Source organism: Aulonocara stuartgranti, assembly GCF_965226115.1.
Source record: "Aulonocara stuartgranti genome assembly, chromosome: 20".
NCBI lineage: Eukaryota > Metazoa > Chordata > Actinopteri > Cichliformes > Cichlidae > Aulonocara > Aulonocara stuartgranti.
Genome location: NC_138956.1, coordinates 10,151,126 through 10,176,832, shown reverse-complemented (window position 1 = coordinate 10,176,832; position 25,707 = coordinate 10,151,126). Strand labels below are relative to the sequence as shown.

The 25,707-nt window shown below is 40.4% G+C and overlaps 2 protein-coding genes across 8 annotated transcripts in view; one reads left to right on the top strand and one right to left on the bottom strand.

The window, feature by feature from the left end:
• Positions 1-15,765, bottom strand: part of cfap74 (cilia and flagella associated protein 74) — a 56,164-nt gene extending 40,399 nt beyond the window's left edge. For 3 of the 6 annotated variants that reach the window (XM_082519324.1, XM_082519327.1, XM_082519329.1), the window contains exons 1-14: positions 13,765-13,898; positions 13,243-13,330; positions 13,003-13,081; positions 12,560-12,718; positions 11,627-11,725; positions 11,442-11,546; positions 10,284-10,457; positions 9,884-9,994; positions 8,978-9,080; positions 8,415-8,572; positions 8,033-8,249; positions 7,760-7,924; positions 5,610-5,768; positions 5,318-5,436 (exon numbers count right to left, since the gene is read on the bottom strand). In XM_082519324.1, coding sequence (XP_082375450.1) covers positions 5,318-5,436; positions 5,610-5,768; positions 7,760-7,924; positions 8,033-8,249; positions 8,415-8,572; positions 8,978-9,080; positions 9,884-9,994; positions 10,284-10,457; positions 11,442-11,546; positions 11,627-11,725; positions 12,560-12,718; positions 13,003-13,081; positions 13,243-13,321 — 1,727 coding nt within the window. In that variant the 5' untranslated portion in view covers positions 13,322-13,330; positions 13,765-13,898. Of the gene's footprint in view, positions 1-5,317; positions 5,437-5,609; positions 5,769-7,759; positions 7,925-8,032; positions 8,250-8,414; positions 8,573-8,977; positions 9,081-9,883; positions 9,995-10,283; positions 10,458-11,441; positions 11,547-11,626; positions 11,726-12,559; positions 12,719-13,002; positions 13,082-13,226; positions 13,367-13,764; positions 13,899-15,749 lie in introns of those variants that run through there. The other 3 variants (XM_082519325.1, XM_082519326.1, XM_082519328.1) reach the window with 3 other exon arrangements.
• A 683-nt stretch (positions 15,766-16,448) lies between these two features.
• gabrd (gamma-aminobutyric acid type A receptor subunit delta) overlaps positions 16,449-25,707 on the top strand; it is a 28,346-nt gene continuing 19,087 nt past the window's right edge. For both annotated transcript variants that reach the window (XM_082517992.1, XM_082517991.1), the window contains exon 1: positions 16,449-16,962. In XM_082517992.1, coding sequence (XP_082374118.1) covers positions 16,895-16,962 — 68 coding nt within the window. In that variant the 5' untranslated portion in view covers positions 16,449-16,894. The remainder of the gene's footprint in view (positions 16,963-25,707) is intronic.

Sequence of the window (25,707 nt, the reverse complement as noted above, 5' to 3'; positions counted from 1 at the left end):
GATAGCTCTGATTGTATGCTGCTGTATGATAATAGGCACAAGAGAAAAATTAAGGCTAATGTTTCAATGCATGGGAAAGCCCAATTTGGCTCATCTGGACTTTCTCATATTTTGGGTTTTTTTTTTTGGTTTTTCCACAGAAGATAGAAGACAAAGATGCACATGTGCCTCCTAAACAGCATGAAAGCAAACTTTGCTTCAGAAAAAAGGAGAGAACAAGACAACAAGCAAACAAGACAAAAGCATAATATACAGTTAAACAATAGTACAGTTAAATCCATTACAATGCAGTGTAAATGAGACTTCAGGTTTTTAAAAACAGTTTGAGTCTAAATTGGGGAAAAAAAAAAGGTCAAATGACATATAAAGCAGTACTTTTTGATCTGGTTATTAATTAGCAGTGCAAGTGATAATGTTGTCTCTGTATTTATGGCAGTTCTTGATTTAAATAGACCAAATTTCAGTTTAGGTTTGATATGGTTTTCAGTGTTTTCATCAGATTGGGTTTATCAGGATTGAGGAAATCTCGACATTAAATGTAATTGCAGTTGGGCTTAAAGGGTCCTCTTTTACTTTGTCACCACTGTGAATAGTTTTGTCAGTAACAAACTTCCAAACGACTGAACCAAATGAAACAAACCGTCCGTGTGATCACACCCTCAGTATCTGCCGAGTACCACCATTTCTACGACAGTCCACGGCTTTCTCTCACAACTGATCTCAGGAACATACACGCCACAGAGGGGTGTCTTCCTCTAAGCCAGTCATTTGCAGTAACATGCTAGGATGTGGCACTAACTGCAAAAACACAACTTCTATGCACTGGCTTTTCACCAAATGTGGCAAGCCCAGGCTGTTGTGGTTTTTGCACCAGTAGTGAAAAGATACAGCAGAGCCCATTGTGGCACAAATGCACCTACGCTGGGCAGGGGGTGTCGGGGGAAACGAAGCCAATTTTAGAAATTCAGGGGGCGTACAGGGAACCATGGGCTGGTGTGAAAAAGTCTAGTGTGTTCCTGGTTCCTGGTTCTCTCTCTAGCTGTGCTAATGTTTTTAGCTGGGTGAGCCATGATGATTTTTCAGTTGTCACGACTGATCTCAATACTGTGTGGTTTCATGTGTGAATAATTACACACAACAGGCACTGAAAAATACAGGGAAGGTGTATAACAGGTGCATTCATTCGTCAGGATGTATGAGCGTGACTCAGTTTGTAAAACTGAGGATTTCTGACACCACTTAGCATTTTTTTTCTAGGCTGTTTTGCTTATGATCCTGGTGCAGTTTGTGATTCTGATAAATACAGTGACAGGGTGCTTACAATTTACAGTAGTACCATGTAAACTTGATATTAAATTTAACGATCATTCCAACCATTTGATATCACTACTGTGACTGCAGTATGATGTAACCAACAGTGCTGTAGTAAAATTTTTATTATAATGTCATAAAAACTAAGACAAGAACATTTTTTTGTTGGTGGCGCTTTAAGCAGTAGACGGGGGTCAGCACGGACACCTTGACTGCTCCGTAGCTATACAGCCCATAGACAACAAATTGTGATGCACTGTCTATTCTGACACTTCTCTATCAGAACCACCGTGAACTTCAGTAGCTTGTCTGTTAGATCGGACCACACGAGCCCACTCCCCTCTCATGACCCTGTCACTGACTCACCACTGTTTCTTCCTTGGACCACTTTTGTTAGATACTGAGCACTGCAGTGCAGAAACACCCCACAAGAGTAGTTTTAGAGATGCTCTGACCCAGTCATTTATCCAGTACAATTCCTGCTTCTAACACATCAACTTTGAGGACAAAGTGTTCATTTGCTGGACAAAATATATTTCACCAAATAATAGGTGCCATGATGAAGAGATGATCAGTGTTACTTACGTTACCTGTCAGTGGTGATAATGTTACGGATGATCAGTGTATGATAACATTTATGTCTTCACAGGTAAGGTACCTTTTGAGCATGTATCATTAAATTGCCAGAGAGAAAGTAATCTAATAATAATAATAATGCATTTTATTCCTGAATTGTAGGTTTAGGGTTAACATTTGAATGAATGAATTCGTACAGAGCCTCACTCCAAGTATTTTTATTGTTTTGCTGAAACTCTGGCCATGATATACTTTTACTCACTTTCTACCCCGTTGCCTACAAATCCCAAATATAATGTAAACTTATTTTATTTAGTTGAATTTTTTAAATATACACTCAACAAAAATATAAACGCAACACCTTTGTTACTGCTCCCATTCCCCATGGGATGGACGTAGAGACCTAAAATTCATTCCAGATACACAATATAACCATCCCTCCCAAACAGTGGTCACAAATCAGTCCAAATGTGTGGTAGTGGGCACATCTGCCATATTGAGATCCATCCCACCTCACAGGTGTGCCACATCAGGATGCTGATCTGACATCATGAGTAGTGCACAGGTGTACCTCAGACTGCCCACAACAAAAGGCCACCCTGGAATGTGCAGTTTTGTCTCACAGGAAAATGCCACAGATGCCACAAGCAATGAGGGAGCGTGCAATTGGCATGCTGACAGCAGGAATGTCAACCAGATCTGTCGCCCGTGCATTGAATGTTCATTTCTCAACCATAAGCCGTCTCCACAGGCGTTTCAGAGAATATGGCAGCACATCCAACCGGCCTCACAACCGCAGACCTCGTGTAACCACACCAGCCCAGGACCTCCACATCCAGCAGGTTCACCTCCAAGATCGTCTGAGACCAGCCACCCAGACAGCTGCTGGAACAATTGGTTTGCACAACCAAACAATTTCTGCACAAACTGTCAGAAACCGTCTCAGGGACGCTCAACTGCATGCCCGTCGTCCTCATCGGGGTCTTGACCTGACTCCAGCTCGTCGCCGTAACAGACTTGTGTGGGCAAATGCTCACATTCGATGGCGTCTGGCACGTTGGAGAGGTGTGCGCTTCACAGATGAATCATGGTTCACATTGTTCAGGGCAGATGGCAGCTGAGAATGTCCCAGTTCTTGCATGGCCAGCATACTCACCGGACATGTCACCCATTGAGCATGTTCGGGATGTGCTTGACCGGCGTATACGACAGCGTGTACCAGTTCCCACGAATATCCAACAACCTCGCACAGCCATTGAAGTGGAGTGGACCAACATTCCACAGGCCACAATTGACAATCTGATAGACTCCATGCGACGATGTGTTGCACTGCATGAGGCAAATGGTGGTCACACCAGATACTGACCGGTTCTGGGTCCCCAGACCCCCAATAGCGCAAAAAACTGCACATTCCAGGGTGGCCTTTTGTTGTGGGCAGTCTGAGGTACACCTGTGCACTACTCATGATGTCAGATCAGCATCCTGATGTGGCACACCTGTGAGGTGGGATGGATTATCTCAATATAGCAGATGTGCCCACTACCACACATTTGGACTGATTTGTGACCACTGTTTGGGAGGGATGGTTATATTGTGTATCTGGAATGAATTTTAGGTCTCCATCCCATGGGGAATGGGAGCAGTAACAAAGGTGTTGCGTTTATATTTTTGTTGAGTGTAGTTTTGTAAAGAGCATTTACATTTTTCTAATTCAAAGATTCAAAGATTATTTTGCAAACACCAACCAGCAACTCCTGATCCAGGGCTTTCCGAGTATGTAACACAGGTTTGGACCTTATAACCACATAGCATTCTTCTATTTGTAAAACCACAAAAACAACACCAAACAGCTGTGAAGTAACTGCTATTTTTTTAAACCTTGAGAGCTCATATTATTATTGCTCTGCATATGCCTGAATACATTTTCCTCACTTTATACAATAGGTTGCTATGCGGATTGCCTACCATCTGGTTATTTCAGATTTTCAGCTGTCTTCCTGTAACAAATTTAATGAGGCATCAAGTGATTAAAATGTCCAGGATTTGGGGGATGGTCATCCAACAGCATGACATGTAGTATCATGATGGTTAATGGGAGGTTAGCCACAATGAGTAATAGAGCATATCAGACCTTGTAAGGCTGTATTAACAGAAAGCCTGAATGTACTGAATTGACTAGAGCTTTGTGTTACAATTTATGAATTCAAAATTTTCACACATTCTTATTTTTATTTTGTTGTGATTAAAATGAACGAAAAGCAGGCGCAGCATTTATTATTTTAGTGCTGTAGAACTAATCTGATGTCTGCAAATGTGAAGCTAATGTGAAACTATAATATGTGCACCTACAAGTAAAATCAATAAAATCAAAGAGACGACCAACTTTACTTCTCTCAAATAAAAGGAAGATACTAGAAAAACAGTGAGTGTTATGCTTTGTATACAGTATGCGTGCATTTACCCATTTGGTATTTAAGTGCATTTTGTACATGTGAGTTTGCAATTGAGAACTCGCATGTAGAAGGTGATACGTTCAGACAAGTGGTCCTGCACTAAAGCTCAAGAACGGCATCAGTAGTGTTCAAGCTGACCCTGCTGTAGCCTGCGAGATTCTTCAACTCAGTCAGGCAGAAAGAAAAGAGATGAAGAAACCACATCAAGCCATGGGAGAGCTGATGGGAAAGTGATACACAGTGAGTGACCTGGACAACAATGCATCTCTGCTCGGCCTGTGGGCTGCTGGCATGCTGATAGAGAGGAGATAGAAGAGACATGGACTGACTCATGTAGCTGAGCCTCGTAAGAGGAGCTGTGAGCGTGGTGATCCAAGCTGGCATCCATATGTGGGAGGATAGGCTTTTCTTTCACGACCACTCCACATCATATTTTAAAAAATGACAAGAAGTGGTTGCTAAATGGTGATGCACGACCAGATGTTTCAATGTGACAACTGAAGCGGTTTAATACATACACAACAGACCTTTAATGTTTGATTTCTGGAATTTTATCCGTTTCTGGTGCCACACTATCAGATGTCTGAAACCAGATTTCCCGACCACTTCAATACTTTAACCCGCAAACGAGCACAACCATGAAGCAACACCGCTGCGTTAATGCAGTCCCCCCCCCCCGGTGTCTCTCTCATCTCTATGAGATAAATATATCTATTTTGTCCTCAGCTGGGATTCAGTAGGGGTTCTAGTGGGCTGCGTGATGCTATGCTATGTTGGTTTTCCCTTCAGAGATATTTACTTTGTCTGTCATGATTCGTAGAACTGGAGTAATTGGCTCTTCCTGAATCAACTTCAATATGGTAATATTGCCTATTGAGAATTTTAGAAAGATTTTCCTAAAATTGTTGCCTAAAACAAATACTTTAGGTCTTTGTTTACTGTTATAGCTGTTATAATTAATAAAACACAAAACTTACTTGATGGTGAAAAAGTTCTTCAAGTGAGGGGAGACCCCGAGAAACTTGCAGTTAATAACTGCGTAGCTGATATTAGTCAGGACAATTTTCTTTTTGTACATTTTTCCCACATCAAAGTCCTAAAATAGACCAAAACATTTAATATAATAATTCAGTTCAGTTCAGTTTTACTTATATAGTGCCAAATCACAACAGCAGTTACCTTATAGCACTTTATATTTTAAGGTAAAGATTCTACAATAAAATAAAGACATACATTTTTGTGTTTTGGGACTGAAAAAAACCCTCATACCTTGAAGAGGATGACCTCTGGTTTACTAATGAATGGAGGCCCTTTTAACTCTTTTCCACGATTTCTTTTAGCAGTCATATTGAGCTTTCCACTCGCTATTGGAGGTTTTTCTTGCCTCAGTTGTGTTTGCACCAGTGTAGTATTCTCATTGGGCATTTTCTGTAACCACACAAGCAAAGCAACAACTGCTAATTAGTAATAATCTACTATAAGATACTCAAAGATTGCAGCCAAATGGATCCACAGTACAAAAAAAAAAAAGAAAAAAAAAGAAAAGGGAGATCATTTTTCTGGATCATAATTTCTTATAATTTAAACCCAGAGTCGTCCTTCATTTCTCTGCCATGTAGAAAAACTGGGAAACTACTGTTGAAATTGCTCTTCTTTTTCTTATTTTAAATTATCTGAAGGATTAAATGTGGAGTTAAACTCATTTACACCAACAGATAGAGGAGTTTCATGGTCCCGTCCACTTGTAATATGTAAAATGAGTTTGACATTCCTGGAATAGAACATGTAGGAGTTTGTATGGTGATAAAACAACAGGTAACTTCATCATCCAAAAAGTTTTCTTAAGGTGCTTTTGTTATTCAATAGTTGGAAGTTTAAATCATTTTTAGGCTTGGTCTAACACATCCAACATACTGTATAGCGAACAGGTTTTTCTAGTGTCAGAAATTAACTTGGGCACAAGGTTATTTTAAAATACCTTCACCTTAGGGCACAGGCATGTACACAGCACTCTGGCTCCAGTTTCTCTCGCCATCAAAAACATGCTAAGTTAATTCTCCTGTCACTGTGCCCTTGACCATATGCTTACAGCTGGAGCACTGGCTGCAGAGGCACTGCCCACTGCTCCTAGTAAGGATGGATTAAATGGAGGGAATGAGTTGCTCTGTCAGGATTAATAAAGGATATCTAACCAAAACTTGATTTTCAAGAGTCATACTTACTACATGTTATCACAGTTGTCTAAAAATAGTGTGTGAGCTTTATGTCATAAATAATACCCTTCTCCCCCAACCCCCTGACACTGAATTAGATAATTGGTAGAAAACGGATAGATACTGTATCATTATGGATCAAGATAGTGGATTTGATACTAGTGGTATTGGTGTGGTTTACAAGGCTGCCTTATTCAGCGTTTTGTATTTTTATTCCGTCCATGCTTTATTCTGCACTGTAGAGCGCTTTTATAACTTTGTTACAAAGTGACGTGTTGACATTTAATCACTGTTCTCCCCCTCATGAATCATCTCATTAGCTTTATTGTATCGCTCTGCTCTGCTGTTGTGCTGGCTGTGTTGAAAAGTACCCTTTGATGAGGGCGTCAGTCTGATCTGTATTTTAGGAGGAGAGATCACTTCCACTTGGCTTGTCACTCGCTCAGACCTCTGAGCTGCAACGCTACGCTCGCTCTGGGCTCACAGGCACCGGCACAATGAGAAGTGATGTCCGTCGCCCCACATTTCAAGAGCGCTGGGGCTCCAGATTAGACACAGAGGCTTCTCATCTTCATGTCAGTGAGCTAGTGTAGAAACTTTCACCTTTAACGTCAACTCCCATGGAACGATCTCAAAATTGTCACTGTAGGCCAATGCTGATATGATCAACACAACTCAATTTGACTTATTTTATATATATATTGAAATAAATGATCTCTATATTAAAATATTAGCTAAGCTGTAGTTGTTGTCTAGAGTATGATGGATGGAAAGTCTTGCAATTGCTTATGTACAAATGGGAAAAAATTGGCTAGCTGTCGATTTCTAAAATGTAAACAGTGCTCTCTTTAATGTGACTAATCACATTAATGCTTTCAGAATCATTATTAATGCCAAATAAATAACACAAGTTTTCAAAAACAGAGCTCTACCTTGTTCCCTCAGCACTGAGGCCTGACTGCTGACTCTTTGTACAGAGTTTATGTGTATGTGTATGGCGTCTCTTTTCACCTGCCTGAAACAAGCTTCACTGTGACCATGCTGAGTTATTCCCATTCCAGTCTAATGCATATGCTCCAACCAGCAGGAGTCTCGAGTGCAATCTTTAGGATATTAATGTGCCTGCTGAATGGTACGTGATTTATGGCCATTTAAATTTAGCAGGTTGCATAGGTTTGCTTTCGGTCGGCTGTTGTTTTAGTCAACCTTGATGTGTTGGTCCCACAGTCCGGAGAATTCAGGCTCAGCCAGGCTGTCAGTAGGGATCTGGTGATTCACTTTCTCCTCGTTATCCTCAGTCCCCTCCAGGTCCTCAACATCAGAGCAAGCTGACGATGACGAGGAGCTGCTGGTGTCACTGAAATCTCTGAACTGTTGGACAAATACAAACACACACGAACGATTCATTATAAATTGCTCAAAATGCCCTCCAAGCAATCATTTCATAGTAGGCATCTCAGATCTTAGATTCCCCCTCACGATTGTGGCTTTCTCCTCAGCAGCTGATGGGGGAACAGAATCCAGGTAGTACGGGAGCTTCTCACTTGCCCTCCTCAGAGATAGGAACTTCTCAGTGGCTGAGGGTTTGGGCAGTAGCAGTGCCGGCTTCCTCTGCCTCCTATTCGTCAGCTGTTCTTCCTGAAGGATTTTTGAAACAATCTCCACTCTTTTTGACTTCTGGCTCTCCTGAAATTCCCTGAGAAGGGTAAATCGACAACACTGCATTATCCTGAAATGGGGTCATGCATTCCTCAGCACACAGTGAGAGAAAACACCCACACGTTGCTGCATGGAGTGGGAGTGGAGGACATGCGTGTGGGAGAGGAGAGGATAGGAGAGGAGAGTAGAGGAGAGGACATACCCTTCTTTACGTTTTGTTTCCTGCTGTTGTTTCTGCTGGTACATATGTTTCATACTGTTGATTCCTTGGGCCTGCAGGGATTCTCTCAGTTGTCTTTGTAGCTGCTCCTTCTTCTGGGCATTAGCTCTGGCTCTGCTTTGCTGGACCTGTAAATTCTCCTAAGGAAACAACGGCAGATTAATAAAGCTATACTCGACCACATGCAGCTTTAAGACTGAACTGACTGTTTGAAGGCAGAGACATCAGACAAAGAGACATTTTCTCTTTAGACACACAATTTGCCTTGAATCATATGTTTAATCAGAAAATACAGCAATAAACAGAAACAAAGCATTGTCAACAGTACATATCCACACACAACTCAAAGTGAGCCTAGTTGGATCACTATGACTTCATAGCTTCATTGCTAAATAATTCATAATGCAAATGTTAATTTAGGCACTTAAAATGATGTTATAGTAACCAAAAAGCACAGTAGTGATATAAAAAAATAATAACATATAGGCTTTTTTTATCTCATCATTAATGAAACAACCACAATGTTATGCTGTTCTTTTGCTTACTTGGGTTGCTTCTATGTTAGTTTTCAATGACTTTACAGCCTGTAACCTCTTTTCCAGTAACTCTTGGTTCTGCCGCTCCCTCTCAGCCTCCTGCTGATTCATCCTGAATGAAATGGGGACACCAACTAAGCACGCAAAATGTCAAATACAGCACAGAGAGAAAACAGCAAATGTGCTATTATTGCCTGGCATTAAAAACCCAAGGTTGAGCCAAATTTACACTGGTGACATCGTAAGTAGTACAAAAGGACAGAATTCAAGTCAACTTATAGGTGGAATAAACTTGGAAGTAACAGCAAATATTTTCAGATTATCTTCAGCCACAGACAAATACATATTTGGTAAGCATACATACAATTGTATGTGTAGTTTTTACAACCTTTAATAAAATTGTGTGTTCATAATGTATAAATGGGATTTCCACAAGGTCAACTATTGGCTTATTGGAGTTTTTATAGTTTTTGGCTTTCTAGGCACCAGCTATTTCTGTGTAGAATTTGTTTCCATTAACAAATAAAAAAATATATACAATAGGACCTATGATGGTCTCACTACATTTCCACAATGGGTTCAATTGAAGTGTAGATTGTGCTAAAATTTACATTTGTGAAATATCATGCAAAATTATTATACACCAGAACAGACTCTAATGGCTTGAGTAATTAGTGATTTTTAGAAAAATCAAGATTTGAATAGATTTTTTGTCTTCTCAGATCACTTTCAGCTAGATCAATGATGTATAAATCTGAGCTCTTTCAAGTGTCATGTCTACTCTGCTTGTAATGCAATTTGCCAGGATGTGCGAATGATCAATAGGACGTGCCAGCTCTCCAATGAGTCCTCTGAGATAATTCACATCTTTGTTTTACCCCTCTGACACTGTTTATTGGTTTGAAAGCTGATTACCTTTTTACAGTCTGTTTCAAGTACTTGGCAGCTATTTTGCGGCTCTCTCGGCCCTCTTCGATTTTCGTCTGACATTCAGTCTTCTCTTTCTTTAGCATGGCTGCCTGTTTACTATCAGAAGAGAATCACAGACACTTACACACAGAGTGTTATCATCACATGGCTATTTTTGGCTTGTGATAGAGGCTTCTCACGAAAATAATCACATGCTTTAAATATAATGGATACACAGGAACAAAATGTGCCTACAAGAGTCATTTCACTCAGGTTATGTGCAACACATCACTCTTAGTTATTCACATAATGACAAATCGCTTTGAATTGTCTATGCATAATAAGGACAACAAATCAGGGGAAAAAGCAAAGCTTTTAGGAGGGTAAATATGGCTGTTTTCCATACTCCCTCAGATTCTTCATCTTGAGTTGCAGGTTTTGGCTGGCTTCCCTCTCCTGCTGCAGCCTCGTTGCTGCCTTCTGGGCTTTAAGAACCTGGAAGAGCTGCTCCTCTTCCTGCACCTCCTGCCGGAGCAAGGAGCATCTGCCAAGCTCAACTTCCACCTCACTCAGCTCCAGTCTGAGGAGCAAGGACAAATGCATGCAGATGGAATAAAATGAATGGGAGAACTCTAAAAACACTAAGTATCTGTAGAGTCAATACGATGAATATTACCACCTCAATATCAGCCAGCTGTCAGCCCTGAAAACACATGCAATTAAAAATCCCCGATCCCTCTACTTTAAACTATAAACACGCCCTTTTCTTTCAATGGCAGTTTCACCAAGAGGTGACACTTTTCATACAAAGTTTTGACTTTAACAGTTTCACACTGTTCTGAGACATTTCATACTGACATTTTTTAACTGACTGAAATACTCTCATTACAAGCTGTAAGCTTATAGTCAGCTTGACCACGCAGAGATTTGCACTGCACTGTGAAACACCCAAAGTATTCCTATTCTATCCTATTTCTAAACTGTTATTTTTTTTTATCTTATAAATGTCGTTCAAATAAGAGGCCAGCTTAAACCTGGCTGTATGATTGTTTAAAAAGCTTCTAAACCTGCACTGAAACCATTACAGTATTTTATTTCCCTCTAGAAAAACCCACACTTCCTAACAGCAGAATGAGAAAGGATTCCTTACAGATTTTTTACACAGCAAAATTGTTTACAGCCTTTATTACTGTATTGAGTAACCAGGCTTTATGACTAAAAAGTGCACAAAAAAACCCACAAGGGGCTGCAGAGCTGTGGGTGTGTTTTCTAGGATACCACTGAAGTGCTGAAATACAATCCATGAAGACCAGTTAGAAAAATACATTTTTGAGTTTGAAGCTTTATCAGACACCCAAACACAGCAAATCCGTTTGGTTACATGCTGACAACTGCAAAAAAACCAAAACACAAATACACTGTTCTTGCAACAAAATTATCTGCCACCCTCTGTGTTTGCTCTCAGTGTCAAAGCAGTGGTATAATTGCGGCAAATAAGGGTGCTGGCCTTTTCTAGCAGTACTAATGCCTCTTAGATCAAGACCTGTTTTCTTCTTGGACTCACTCTAGTTGCTTCAGCTCAATGTTGATGTGGCCCTCGAGCTCCTCCTCACTCTGCAGCTTTTGACATAGGTGCTTATGCTGGGCTCGCAGTCGAAACAAAGCCACGCTGACAATTTTAAACAGAAAGACAAAAAAAATTAGTCAAAATAAAAGTACCAAAGACCAGTTGGTTTATTTTAAACTCACCTGTTGTCTGTTACTTTCTGTTGTTCTATCTCTCTCTCCAAGTTATCCCTCTGCTCCAACAAACTTTGAATATTCTGTTGACAGAGTTTTAGCTTTTCTCTGAAGAAAAAAAAACACAGGATAAAGAAGACAAGCTGCAGTGCTGACATAGAGAAACACCAAAAACGTGAACATTTTCAAGGCACTTAAAATAGGATGCGTACAGAGCACTGGCTAATGGATTTCCTTGAGGCCACTGCAACAACAGGGAGGTAATTCTGTGTCCTAACAAGGTAATCAAATGAAGATATTAGAAAGCTGAGAGTGGACACACACTGTAACAGCTTTGAATTGCCCAATGTTCCTTTTGCAGTCTAATGGTGTGCAACACAACAATCTGCGGCTGTGGCAAAAGACCGTCATAAAAAGAAAATTGTGGCACGTGGTATGACAAGGCCTGCAGACAGGTTGAAAGATAGGTGCATTTAGGTTCCCATTAAACACACGTTTAATGTGGCTGAAGTATAACTCCACGCTGACCGCTGATGCTCTGTGCTAAAGGAAGATGACAGACATTTCCCATGGAACTGCATCACAGTTCATCAGGTGCTCAATGGCTCATGGTCCAGACAAATAAAAAGACGGAAGGAAAGTGGGGAGAAAGGACATTATAAGAAATGTTCTGTCCTCGGCTGAAATCATTTTCTACAAATTGCCGAATCAGTTGGAACAGATATGATTGGCCTTGTGTGAAAAGGGCAGGAGCAGAAAAAAATGGAATAAAACAGGGCAACATTTTTGAAAAGACTGGGCAAAAGCCTGTGTATTTTTAAAAAAAATTCTCATAAAAAAGCTTTTCTACTGGTACTGGTTTGTGTGGAGTCTAGAAAGGTTCACAAAATGTAGGTAAGGAGCTTCTGTAGCTCTAGAGGTCTGTCAGTGCCAGGTTCAGACCTGGCTTTCAACACGTCATGCTCCTTCTGTCCGTGAAAGCAGTCCAGCTGGTCGAGGTTTCGTCTCAGCTTGAACATCCGTGCTGTCTCGGCATAACTCCTCTTCTTACAACCGTCAGCCATAGCCGCAAGGTCACCATCGTCAACACCATCATCCTCTCTTGGGGCAGATGCAGAATTACATTTAGAAAAGGCTCCTTATGTGATGCAAACTCTTAGATACACACACTATTATTCACAGACTGTCTTTCATGTATGGAAGTATATGATGTAACAGACTTTCAACAGATGCTGAAATAAAAAACAGAAATTGAACTTTATTGCTTTGTATAACAATATCTGACCGAAACATGCACCGTGGTTTTGAATACAAGACACACTGCCATTTGGATTTAACTGCCCAATAGTTCTCAAAAAAATAAAAAATAAATAGCAAACACCCACTCAGACAATTCTTCTAACCAGTCCAAATCAGCAGGCACATCTGACTCTTCGGCTTTAAAGGTTTCATCACTTGGATCATCTGAAATAAATCAGCATATCTCAGTCTCAAGCTAAAAAAGGGCTGTTTTATATAGGTGTAGTTATGGATAAAGTAATGTATATGTGTGAGACTTAAAGGCTTTTTTTTCTGAAAGCTACATGAAGCAGCAGGATCTGGTATTTACCATTTACTCTCCTCACCTGGACTGAGGTGGACATCCAGCTGTCCACACCTGTCAGGCTCCACCTCTGCGGGGCTTCTCCTGTCTTCTACCTCCATGTCACCTTACTTATGAAGGGCACAGGACTACATTACCGAGCAAGCCTTAATGATAACGGCATACAGAAATAGACATAGCAAATCTGTTAAATCCAGGTGAAGTCATTCAATGACTGAGAGTCAGTTCTTTCACGCAACAGGAAAATAAATTAATATTAAAAACTGGCCACTATTGCTGAAATTTAAATGTAGTTTTAAGCGGCTCTTTTTGGCGGTTTAGTAGGGTTAGGTTATATTTCCGTAGTGCCAGTGTGACATTTGTCCCAAGCACCATAACATTCAATCAGAATAATCCTAAAAGAAAACTGATCTGTCTTTTATTCGAGCTGAGCTAGCTTGAAGAGCAAGAAAGTGGGGCCAGCTAAAGCAAATGATAATAATAATACAGTGTTTGCTCTGTGTCACTCTTACGACAAAAACAAAACATTAAAAAAAACGGTTACCTTTTGTAGCTCGTCTTTCCTCTTATAAAAACGGCTTCTCAACATCACTTTTTCTCAAAGCAGCCATGTTTGCTGGTGTTTCCAAGGAAACGTGACGCGAGGGGCGGAGTCGTACTGCCCGCTGAAACCTTCCAGGTGCGACAGAAATTAACCGTTGGTGGCAAAATAGTACCGACAGCATCAAAAATCGATTTACCTGTCGAAATGATCCAAAAGAAAAGTCTGTCGTTGTACGGTAATGACATGGCAGACTGTTACAGACATTATAAGACTTTAATTCAACACGAAATATAAAAATGTAAAGGTTTTAATATCTAAAATGACTTTCTTTCGTTCTTACAACATTGCACATTGCCATTCACCGTCTTTTTTTCTCTGGCCTGACAACAGTCAAGAAGCCAGAGAGCACAAAACATCTCAGCTGATTTAGAGAGAATGATATGTCTGTGTTATGCAAAGTCTTTTGTCAAGCATGCACAACCCCACGGGAAACAGGCGCGCATTTTCTAGTAGATTGGTGGGTTATTGCACCATCACAAGGCTTCTTTTTCTTTTTGCCATTATTAAGCTTTCATCGAGCTCATCATAATTTTGAAGTGGAATTCACAAGAGGAAGGAGAAATGTGTGTTCTTACTGTATATCACACTGAAGTCATGTGACAGGCCTAGAGGAATAAGTTGTATTACCATAGGAGGCCTGGTAAATAAATAGTGTGAGGATGCGTGACTGTGATGAATGGGAGGGAGACTTTTTTTTGTTTTGTTTTTTGAGATAAAGGGAAGAAAAGTGACTTGAGTAGAAAAAGGAGCTCGGCCGATATTAAGGAGGGATCAGCTGGAGAAAAACAGAAAGATAAGAGAGAGAATACATGATGGTGAAAAAAGGAGCCTAACAGGAAAAAGGAGGAGTTTATGGATGAGGAATCCAACAAATGCAGTCCTGTTAAATGCACTGTAGTGTGTACGACAACCTAACATTTTCCACATCAAAAGCCCTTACAGTCCAACTCCAAGAGAAGGGGTGGCCAGGAGGGTGGAGTGAATCTACAGCCCCTGGCCATGCTGACCTTTATGGTGCGGTTGACAATAAATATAAGCACCCACCTAATGGAGAGAGCTTGAAAAATAATTGAGTTACAAAACTTTGGAAAAGTGGACTCACAGAACAAAAACAACCACACTTCAGGAAAAATGTATCAACCAGATTCAGAAAGAGACTAATGACTAGTTCAACTTCATTAACTTGTATTTGATGTATATATTATCCTCTTAAACAGCATTGTTTCTGTTTTGTCTGCATGGCGAGGATTACTGCATCACATTCGAATCTGCTTTGCCTGACCATATTCACAGTTGCTGCTTTGCTTAATGAGACATAATGAGTGTTTTTCCAGGAATTTTTAGAAATGCGTTACTCGAAAGTAGGTATGACAGGAAAGTAGAGGAGGAGCAAGACATGAGGAGTGCCAGTGTAGGAATCCTCATCCCTCCCATCCCTGTATTCTCTAATATGACTTTTCTGTCAACTTACTGTACTGATGTCTTATCTAATCTCTATTCAGTTCCTTTAGAGGCTAAATCTCGTGAAACTGTGGCCTTTGATCTCATACACCAGAAAATGTTTGATCCCTGAGAAACAGTCTGATCTGCATGTGCTTTAGAAAAGAATTATATAACAGTCTGGGGTGGAGGCGTGGATGTAAAAGTGTACATACTGTAGGCTTATTTCACAAAAACCTAGCAACACATGCAACCAGGTTTTGGAGGGCATATTCCAGATCCACTCTATAAGGCTTTTAACAGCTGGGTTTGCAACACAACAAACACAGTCTGTGATTACGTTTACACTGCGAAGGAGGACATTACAAGATTAAACTAAACAGTTGTTCTTTTATGCATTAGTACATGCATTTTGTTTTTGTCACTCCTATACATACAATATGTCTTTTATTTTTAAATTTCACAGTTAGAGAGGCAATACTCACCATAAATTCAATATGCTGAGCGAATTGATGGAAGGCCCCAAATTTTGGTGTTGGTCCGATACCAAGTAAGTACAGAGTCTATTGCATATACCAATATATTTAAGCTATAAAGGCAGCTTGTGTAGAGGAGAGCATGGGTCATGATTTGTGAGCTCATTTTTTAAAACTGTTTTTGTTTTTGGAGACCTGGAATGTTAAAGTTTCTGTCTCTAAAGCATGTTAGTTCAGCTTATGTGCTACAGGCTAAAATAGACACGACAGTCAACACAAAAAGTTTCAGACATTTTTCATAGTGCATGTTTGAGGTTCATTTCCAAGAAAAAACATTAATTACATTTAAAAAAGAATAAATAATTTATTTAAGACAGTTGAGTGGGCTTCATGCTGAATTTAGAAAAGAAAAAACAAAAACAAAGTATCGGTCCTATCGCGCTAGTATCGACTCGGTAACAATACTAGCGACACTATTGTCCACCTCCAAAGAAAGGACCTCTGCGCACACTTTGGGCAGCCCCCCTCCCAGTTTGATCTTATTCCAACAGAAAGAATCACAACTTTATGTGAGCCACTAATTACCTAATGGAGATGAGTCAAATGTGTCAAACATTACATAATATATTGAAGTCCTTTGCTTATGATGCCATTCCTGCCACCCCCGCCTTCTGTGTCCAGATTCAATCTGACGTTTAGAGGCCAAGCGACGGAGGGATCGACAGATTAGCGAGTCTCCCTCCCTCTCTCCCACCCTCCCTCTCTTTCTCTCCCTCTGCCTCTCTCCATCCTTTTCTCTCTCACTCGCTTTCTGCGCTGTTGGTGGATGTCAGGCGGTGGATCGGCTCCTTGTTTCGGTCGGACCCGGAGTTTTGTCTTCATCTTTTTCATAGGCGCGCTCTTCTCTTGTGCGCTCCTGGACGCGGAGGAATCGGGGAGCTCACGACCATGGGGTCACCATCACCTTCACCACCACACTTTACTTTGTTCTCCGCGGCGCTGGATCGGGAGGAGAGCGCACTAAAATAATAATAACTAAAAAACAAACAAAAAAAGCTAACAAAAAAATCCTCTTGTGGGCTTTGTCGTCGAATTACATTGCGGGGGAACTTTTCTCTTAGCATTACGCATATATTAATCTGACAGCGTGTGGAATGGAGATCCCAACTTTCCTGTTTTCGAGTCTCGCTCTGCTCTTCGTCGGAGGAGATATTTTCACCAGGTGAGATCAGCTGTGCTTTTGTTTTTGTTTTTTTTAACTTCTTGCAGGTGTCTTATGTGCTTCCCACTGCGGAGCGCTATGAATATTCCGGAAGAAGTTAGCCGTCAAATTATAAACGGTATTAATAATAATAAGAAAGCAACAAACTAGAACGATAAAACAAGGAAAGGCACTGTGATATCATCTATTTAGGAGCAATAAACTGCTCTTCTTATTGATTTAAAGTCTCGCGTCAGTTGAAGTCCTGCTTGTTGTGCAACCGCCTCCCACGACTCAGTGCTAGCAAAACTCACGTTCACGTTCACTCGTGGATAAACGGACTTCTACAGGCTTACATAAAACTACTTATAGACACCCACAATCTGAAGTCTGCTTTCTTCCCCGCTTGCATGAACCTGATGACACCATTTGCATAATGCATATGCATAGTAAGAGGTGATTGTTTTCTATCCCCCCTCCCCTGGTGATGAATACCAGCTGAGTGGAAGCGTTTGCGTGCGCGCGCGCGTGTCAGATAATGTCACGAACCTCCAGGGGGTGACATTATCTGCCACGTAAGGGATCAAATACATCAGATGATCCCATGATGCAGGCCTCATACTGCAGTAAACACAGTACATTTAAATAGAATATCACTAAGGTGCTCAATTTGGGAGGTTAAAAAAAAAAAAAAAGGTGTAGGTGCTGCTGGGAGCTTCAGTCGTGAATGCGTCTCTGAAGTAGGATTATTCCAGGTTGTGTATTATAAGGTAAAAAAAAAATCTTAAGAGTGATCCAGTCCTATTCAGCAGCGGTTCAGATTTCAGCCATTTGAAAAGATTTATCAGGACCATTGTGCTGACTCTGAGGATAAATTACCTTCTCACCAAGGAGCAGGTCAGGTCTGTCTAAACTAGTTTACAGTGCTTCGTTTTTGACAGAGGCCTGCATTCATCGGCATTCAGTTCGCGAGATAATCAGCATCTACTACAGAGCTTCAGTTTCAGTACTTGCTTTCACACTGAAAAGGGCAAAGGGTGAAACTCTGAGGAAAATTGGGGAAAATCACCTCTATTGTCCCTCTTGGCTGTTCACCAGTAGAGGGAGTAATAGCTATTGTAATTGGATTTTCCTGCCTCCAGTCACTGCTATTATTATTTTGTTCTCAGTACAATGCAGAGTGTAGGCTTTTTCTTGCACCTCATTATGTGTCATCTCTCTCTCTTTCTCTCTCTCTCTCTCACACACACACACACACACACACACACACACACACACACACACACACACACACACACACACACACACACACACACACTTTGCAGAGGAAACCTGCACGCCGCTTTCTTTCCTCGCTCCTGCTCTGCACAGAATCACCCTGATTCTCTTTTTTTAGCTCCTCGTTTATCCATTTCACAAAAGTTGCTTAGCTAAGTTGCGCCTCACAGTTTTTTCTTTACAGCTGAAGTGTCACTTACCCTTCACTTTACAGAGTACAATCTGCATCTAAATGGACTGTATAATGTCTGTAACAGAGGAGTGGGCTAGAAAACATGCTATTGCGTAGTAGAGAAAAGCATCATCCTTTGGTCATCAGTAGCCCGAGATAAAAATTGTCTTGAAATGGTAACTGTTAAATAGAGTGCCAGATATGTGTTAATCCATCCCTGAAAGTACTGCCCAGTAAATGCTTTTAAAAATCTATCATGCTTAATCTTTTCAGGGATGATCTTAGTCGTTTTAGAAAAGTAAAACTATAATGTACAACTTGTTTTTAAAGATTTAGGTCTTCGGGTATTTCACAAAAAGTGCCTGGTAGTATTTAAACCATTGCAAATAAGTTGTTGGCCTGTACTCTCTCACACATATCTCTCATTAATAATATCAAGTCACTTTAAGCCAGGGAGAACATTGCTGTCACAATGTAGAAGCTGCACTTTACTAAAGTGACATGTCTTTTTTACACATTTTTTATTTCTGCAGGTGAAAGTGTCACTGATATTAAAAGTGTTGTTTTCAAGAGAGATTTGACAAAGAGGGCAGCAGAAATAGGAAGAAACACAACACTTCAGTTCTATAAACGTACTTTAAGGCACCAAAAAGCGCTGGAATAACACACAGTCACAAAGATACCTGCGAAACAGCTCATTTTTTTCTTTCCTTCTTTATTTTATATTTAACTCATTTTGTCAGTCATGTTGTATACAGATATGTACCAATACAAGCAAATATATTAGACATAAAAACCACACCGAAACATCAGGAGTCACTTTTTGGCACGACACCTGGAATACAGAGTGAGTTAAGAAAGCGACTAACGCTAATCCCCACCTCATTCACCTCTGCCTCAGTGCACGAATATTGCAAATGATCGACTGTATAATTTTCTGCAAGTGTTGCATGACAGTTTAAATTTTCATGTCTACAAATTGCAGATTTTTGATTTTTTATTGGATCGGGCTTGTTAGCAAAATGCAGTGAACCTGTCATAATGGGCGATGCATTGCTTTCTTCCAGTGTGGGAAACATTAAGGGAACTGTACAGAACTGACATTCATACAAGATGGCAGGGAGTTAATTTACCGCACTACACTGGTTGAGTTGATTCAAACACAGGCTAAGCCTTTTCATTAGCTTTTGTCACTATGAAAAAGGATTAATGTGTTTTAGTCTTTTTTGTACCAGCAAAGGTGTGACTAATATAATAATGGTGGCTCTGTTATATGTATGTCTAGTCATTAATTCCACCTGTGTTCTTGCTGCTGTCACAGTCCACAGTGGATTTCTATCACAAGGGCCAAAGATCATGTTTTTAAAAAGAAACGAAACCTTGAAAGGTCAGCTAGGTCATTATTTCAGAACTGACACTGACAAAAAAAAAAATCCATATACATGATTAACCTGACTTCCAGTGGTTTACCAGTTGTAAGACTTTATTGTGACGCAGCAGCTATATAAAGTGTCGAGTCTGCAGTGTTATTATAATTAGACTTCATTCAGCTCTGATTGCAGGAGATAAGTCAACAGCGAGGCTGCTATCTGGTCACAAAGACAGGAACATAAATCAAAACTCTAACCAGACCCGACTCCCGTGACACGCAGGTGCTACTAAAGATAGCTGAACATACCGACACAGGTGGCTGCACAGCCAGATTACACATAATACTTTCATGCATGTCGGTGTGTGGTTATCACCAGCTGACTGGAGGTTGAAAGGAGATTCACAGATTGTGCGCTACAACAGCGATATCTCAAAGACCAAGAAATGTGACAATAAGAGTGCGGGGGAGAAAAAAAATACTGATTAAGTCCAGCAAAGCTAATCTTTGAAAGAAATGAGGACCAAAAGAGATTTAAGCAGTCCTATTATGCATTACATTTTCTCCTCTCTTATTTATACTGGTAATTGTGGTGGATTCTCATATTAAATAATGAAGTAATGCACACATAATCCCTGTGAACTCAAAGTTTAGGCTTGATACTTCTCAGATTTTCTACTTCTCAGAGTTTAATGTCCTCATAGAGGGATATCCTTAATACAGTGTGGCTGGCTGTGAGCGCAGAAGACCCGCTGACATGCTGTTCAAACCTAGCCAATTGTATAAAAGTTAGCTTAAAGAGAGTGGGAAGTGAGTTAAAATGGATGATAAGGATCTGATGTAAGGATTAGTTTGAGTTGTAAATACAAAGCCATTTTAGTAAACTCCAAGTTATGAGCAAATGGTAAATGGATTGGTTTTCATGCAGTGCTTTTCTACTATACTTAAGCACTTAAAGTGATTTACACAACACACATTGTTCACTCATTCATACCCATGCACTTTTTTCTATATCTGAATGCTTTTCTGTCTAACATTCACACTCTGAACGCATCAGAGAGAAACTTGGGTTTTGGTATCTTGCCTGAGGGTACTTTGGCATCCAGACTGGAGCAGCCAGGGATCAAACCAACAACTTTGTGATTAGCAGATGACCTGTTCTACCTCCTGAGCTCCAGTCTATTAAGTATATAAGGCCTCCTTTAAATAGGGCCTTTGTTGTAAACGAAATGCATTAAAAACTGAACACAAATAGAACAAGAGACTCACCTGCAGGCTGACTAACCCCCCGGGGAAAAGTGTTGGATTACTGACAGAGCAAAGCTGAGTCTAAAGCACTCTTTAAGAGCCCAATTGTGGCATTTATGGACTAAAATGCACAGATTGTAAGGAGTGCGGGTCCATCCTATTCTCGGGGCCTTGCTGCAGGTCAACCTGGCCCCACGATGCAGCTAATCATATTTTATTTTAACTGCTAGTCGAGCAGTTTAGCTTAGAGCACACCCGGGAAGAGAATTTTAGTGTCATTATTTACCTTTTCAGAAGGACATGCACAGGAGGTCACTCCCCACCTTTGTTTTCATGCGGACGTGTAGTTTAGGAGCAGGTGGCTGCCCCTGCTTCATGCAGGAGGATTTAAACTCCACATTTTATCATCTTTTCTGGCTTGTCACACTTGTCCTTAAACCTGCACTCAGGTGAAGCCCTTGTCCTGACTAATCCGCATGAGAGACTGACTCAGCGGATAAATCCCCCCACCGTCCGGAGACTACATTTTCCAGTAACGCTGTGTTTTGATCATGTTCCCCCGGCTGCATGAGCTGGCTCCGAAGCCTGACTGTGAGCTGGCTACAGGGTGATGCAGGCACACCTCAGCGCCTCAGCTAGAAGCCGCCTACTCAATTTATGTTGACATATCACACGTAAATGGGAAAAGGAAACAGTTTAGGAGAGTTTTGCTGATTTCATTAATTTCTAGATAATTATACATGAATTTATTTAGCAGTTTGCATGTCACTTTGATAAGTATGTTAAACGCAATGAAATTAACCTAATGATAAATACCAGCAGTATCTAATCCCCATGAGAATGGACAAGGCTGTGATACAGCAGTTCTGCGTTGGGTATTTTGCACTGGTTACACTCAAACTGTAATGTGAGTGCTTTGGAAACCAGTGCGTAACAGAATTTCCTGTGCATTTCCTGCAGTTCCTTCTATGATCATTATATTCAAAGCAAATGTCAAAATGATTTGCTTTATTTTATCCAGCGGAGGTGTGATGTGTCGGCAACGTGATGTGTGACGAAAGCTAGTCCGTGACAAACTATCCGAGTTTGGAGATGTTCTGGGTCTTCGGGCTCTTTAAAATAGCGCAGGATATTCACTGACCTGAACGCGAGTCCTGCAGCATTTTCCGTTCAGATAAGGACCTCTCTAACAGCAGCACTGTACAGCATGATCATCCCACAGACTCCATCACAGTTTTTTTATTTTATTTTTATGAGAGGCAGAGACTGAAGCCCTGTGTTTAGAGACACCATTATGTAACTAGAGTATCAGGATTCATACATATGAAGTGCCCTTGAGCAAGACATCGAATCCCTCCCAGCTGTCTTGCAGCTGACCTTTGAGCTTCCTGCAGAGGGAGGAGAGCAACACATGTCTTGGTATCAGTGAGAAGAAATGGAAAGGGTGCAAGGCTCACAGATTTAGAAACAGCAACTTATCTTTTTTTTGTTTCAGACATAAATTTAGTCTACCATAAATTATCTTTTTCTTCTTTTTCTATTCCTTTCGCTTTTTTTTTTAGCTTGGATAAACTTCAGTTCTAGACCATCATACAGGAAAGAGATAAAGTGAAAGATAAAGCAGTAATTTGTCCATGCATTACCTAATCGTTGAGGGTTAAAGGAACGATCTATACACGACGTGTTGCTGAATTATGTTTTTTGTCAAGTATACTAATTTTATTTTGTTTTATTCAAAGGTTGCATGAACATAGCAGGCACTTTAGCACATATAGCTCACGAAACAACTGTTTACATCTTGTAAGCTTCAGTTGGCTAATTCCACAAAAAGCAGTGACACTGGTGCACAGGTCAGCCAATCACAGCCTTGCAGAAAGACGGCTTTGTGACTTATAATTAATTCTTTTCCCCGTGATGCATGACTACACCTGATATCAGTGTTTCCTCCACCTGCCAAACCCTAATTTAACCCCCAGTTATCACAACAATCCGCCCCACCAAGCCCAACTCTGTCTAATGGGGATAAATGTTGCTTTTTACCATCATAATGAAGAAATAGTTTTAATGATAGAATAATTTTTAAGCTTTCAAAATGCTCACAGTGATAAGCAAATAAATAAACAATGCCACACTCGCTAACACAAATTATTATTAGTATAAAAATATATATTCTTAGACATTAGAAACTTTAATGTTTAAAAACACAAATGTTGGGAGAAACTTGAATACTTTTAACAAGAAAAAAAAGAAGTTTGTTTTTAAATTTGGGACTCTTTCTTTTGAATGTACTCTACATTATCTATTGATACTTGTATTAAAAAAAATGGATGTGCAGAAGGAAATGGAGCACTCTGGAATGCGATTAAGACTGACAAACATTATTTGAGTGCAAATCTGGTCAATAAAACATCTGTTTGCCGCATGGCAGCGCAGCACAGACCCTTAATTATGACTGCTAATGCAGTGCGAACACCGTTAGAAACCCACACCTATAAATGTGAAGCAGCTGTTCAGTGATTTAACTATCTATTTATTCATGTTTTATTTAATATTTATCCCAGTTTGATTCATTTCACCACAGAACTAATAGAAACAGTTAGATCAGGGCGCTGATAGGTAGTCCAGGTATCGATTTGAGCGATTATACGATACTGATTAGGGTTGTTGGTGTGTGCTGTGCTTTGCATACACAAAAAGACACCATAAATTTGAGTGAAGCCGCTTCTCTTTGTTTTTCTCCCCAACTGTTTAATGTTAGCTCACAAACAGACGGCAGAGACGTTTAATGAAAGCGAAATATAGAAGGATTAGGAGCGTCTGCAAATGCACACCCTCTCAACTGCTTGTCATGGATGGAGGGGTGGGAAAATGAAGAGGCGCAAATGTTTCGTAAATCCAAGAAAGCAATCAAATGTTCAGACCGGTGCGTCTTTCAACAGAATACATTTGATTTTTCTTTGGAGAAGAAGTGAAGTTGTTTTTTCCTCCTTAATCAAACTGATATGTTTGTAGAGAAGGAGAACATTTGGTGTTAAGAGAACAGCTTGCAATAAAAGCAATAATCTGTGGCAAATGTGAAAAATTATATATGTATATGTGAAAGTCAGTAAAGCCAGATTAATTGAGTCGATAAAAGCTTTTAGTCGGGATTTTGGACCCTTGGATTAACATTTCTTCGCATGTGTTTTAGAGTAAATCGAAGCAGCGCTGCACACGAGCAGCCCCCATCATATAAAGAGGGAGAAAAATTAAAAAAAGATGCTGTGCAACAACCACACCATGACAGAAAAGAGTCTTAGTTATTACATACAACTCCTTCACACTAAATATTCACAGCTGTGTGGGAACTGCAGAGAATAAAGGCACCAGGGCCTTAAATCTTTAAATCCTAAAACAGTTAACAACTGTAAAATGAGTGTTAAATTGCAATAAATAGAGTTCTACTATAGGATTTGTGTGATATACATTTCCACCCGCTTTCTCCTCCTCTCCAGACAGAGGTCTGTTTGACCTTGGTGTGTTAACAAATGACTTGAAAGAAACGCTCTTTATTTCCAGATTTAGAAACTCCCAATTAGCGCAGAAATCCAGGAGTCACTTAGTGATTAATTAATTCACTCAGTGCTCCCATTTTTTTAGTCATGACAGTGATTGCCAGACTAAAAATACATCTGCCTCTGCAAAACAGATCCACCGAGAAAATGTTAATGGCATGGCAGAAATGTTTATTTATTTTATTTCATATTCAGTTAACCAGCCGTTACATTTTGGTGAATAGTTTCCGTATGGCATAATGCTGTGCTCTCGGGCACGTCGACTTTCTTCAAATGTCAGCCCGATTTCAAAGGTCAGCTCGCGGCTTTTCATTGTCGAACGATCTGAACACCTTCCACAAACCCCCCATGCGGTCCATTTCCCTGTCGATACCCCCACCGCCGGCCTTTGGATGTCAGAAAAATCGTATTTGTTTGTAGCAAAAACAGTCAGCACCTTCAATTTTGCACGATAGCTTTGCTTCTAACATTTGATTCATCTCCATGTGTCTTTTTCATGGTGATGTCTAACAAGCCATGCCTCTTTTCAACATGGACTTCTCATTTTTAAACTCCCCTCTAAATCTATGTGTATGGATCTGTGTATGAGTGTTTCAGAATACAAAACTGCCACCTGGTGGTATCTCAGCTGTGCTACGTTTGTGAAATCCTTCACAGAGGCTCCTGCTGTTGCTGCTCACAGTGTTACCTTTCTGCCCTCAGGCAGCACTAAGTGATTTCCGGATCCTTAAAACAGACAATAGCTTTAAATGTTGCTGTTATTCCGCTCCTGGCACATACACAGAGGTGGCAGTGCATGGGGGCAGTTTGAATTGAATGCAAAACAATGCATGCACAAAGGTATGTTGTTCAGAATAAAAGTCCACAGTGTAATGAGAGCCTATTTTCAGTGAAATACAGCGATTTGGAGGTTTGTGGAGTGAGGCGCAGCATTTTGTTTATTATGCGCTGTGTGGAATCTGAGGCTACGCTGTTAGATTTGGATCTGCTGTCAGACTCCTTGTGGACAAAAGCACGCTGTGGAAACACGACTGAGGAAAAATATGTCAGCCAGGCTTTAATCAGCGTGGCTTTTGAATGCTGAAACAAGCACAGACTTTTTAAAAAAAAAACTTTTTGAAAGGACACCCCTGAGAGATGTAATT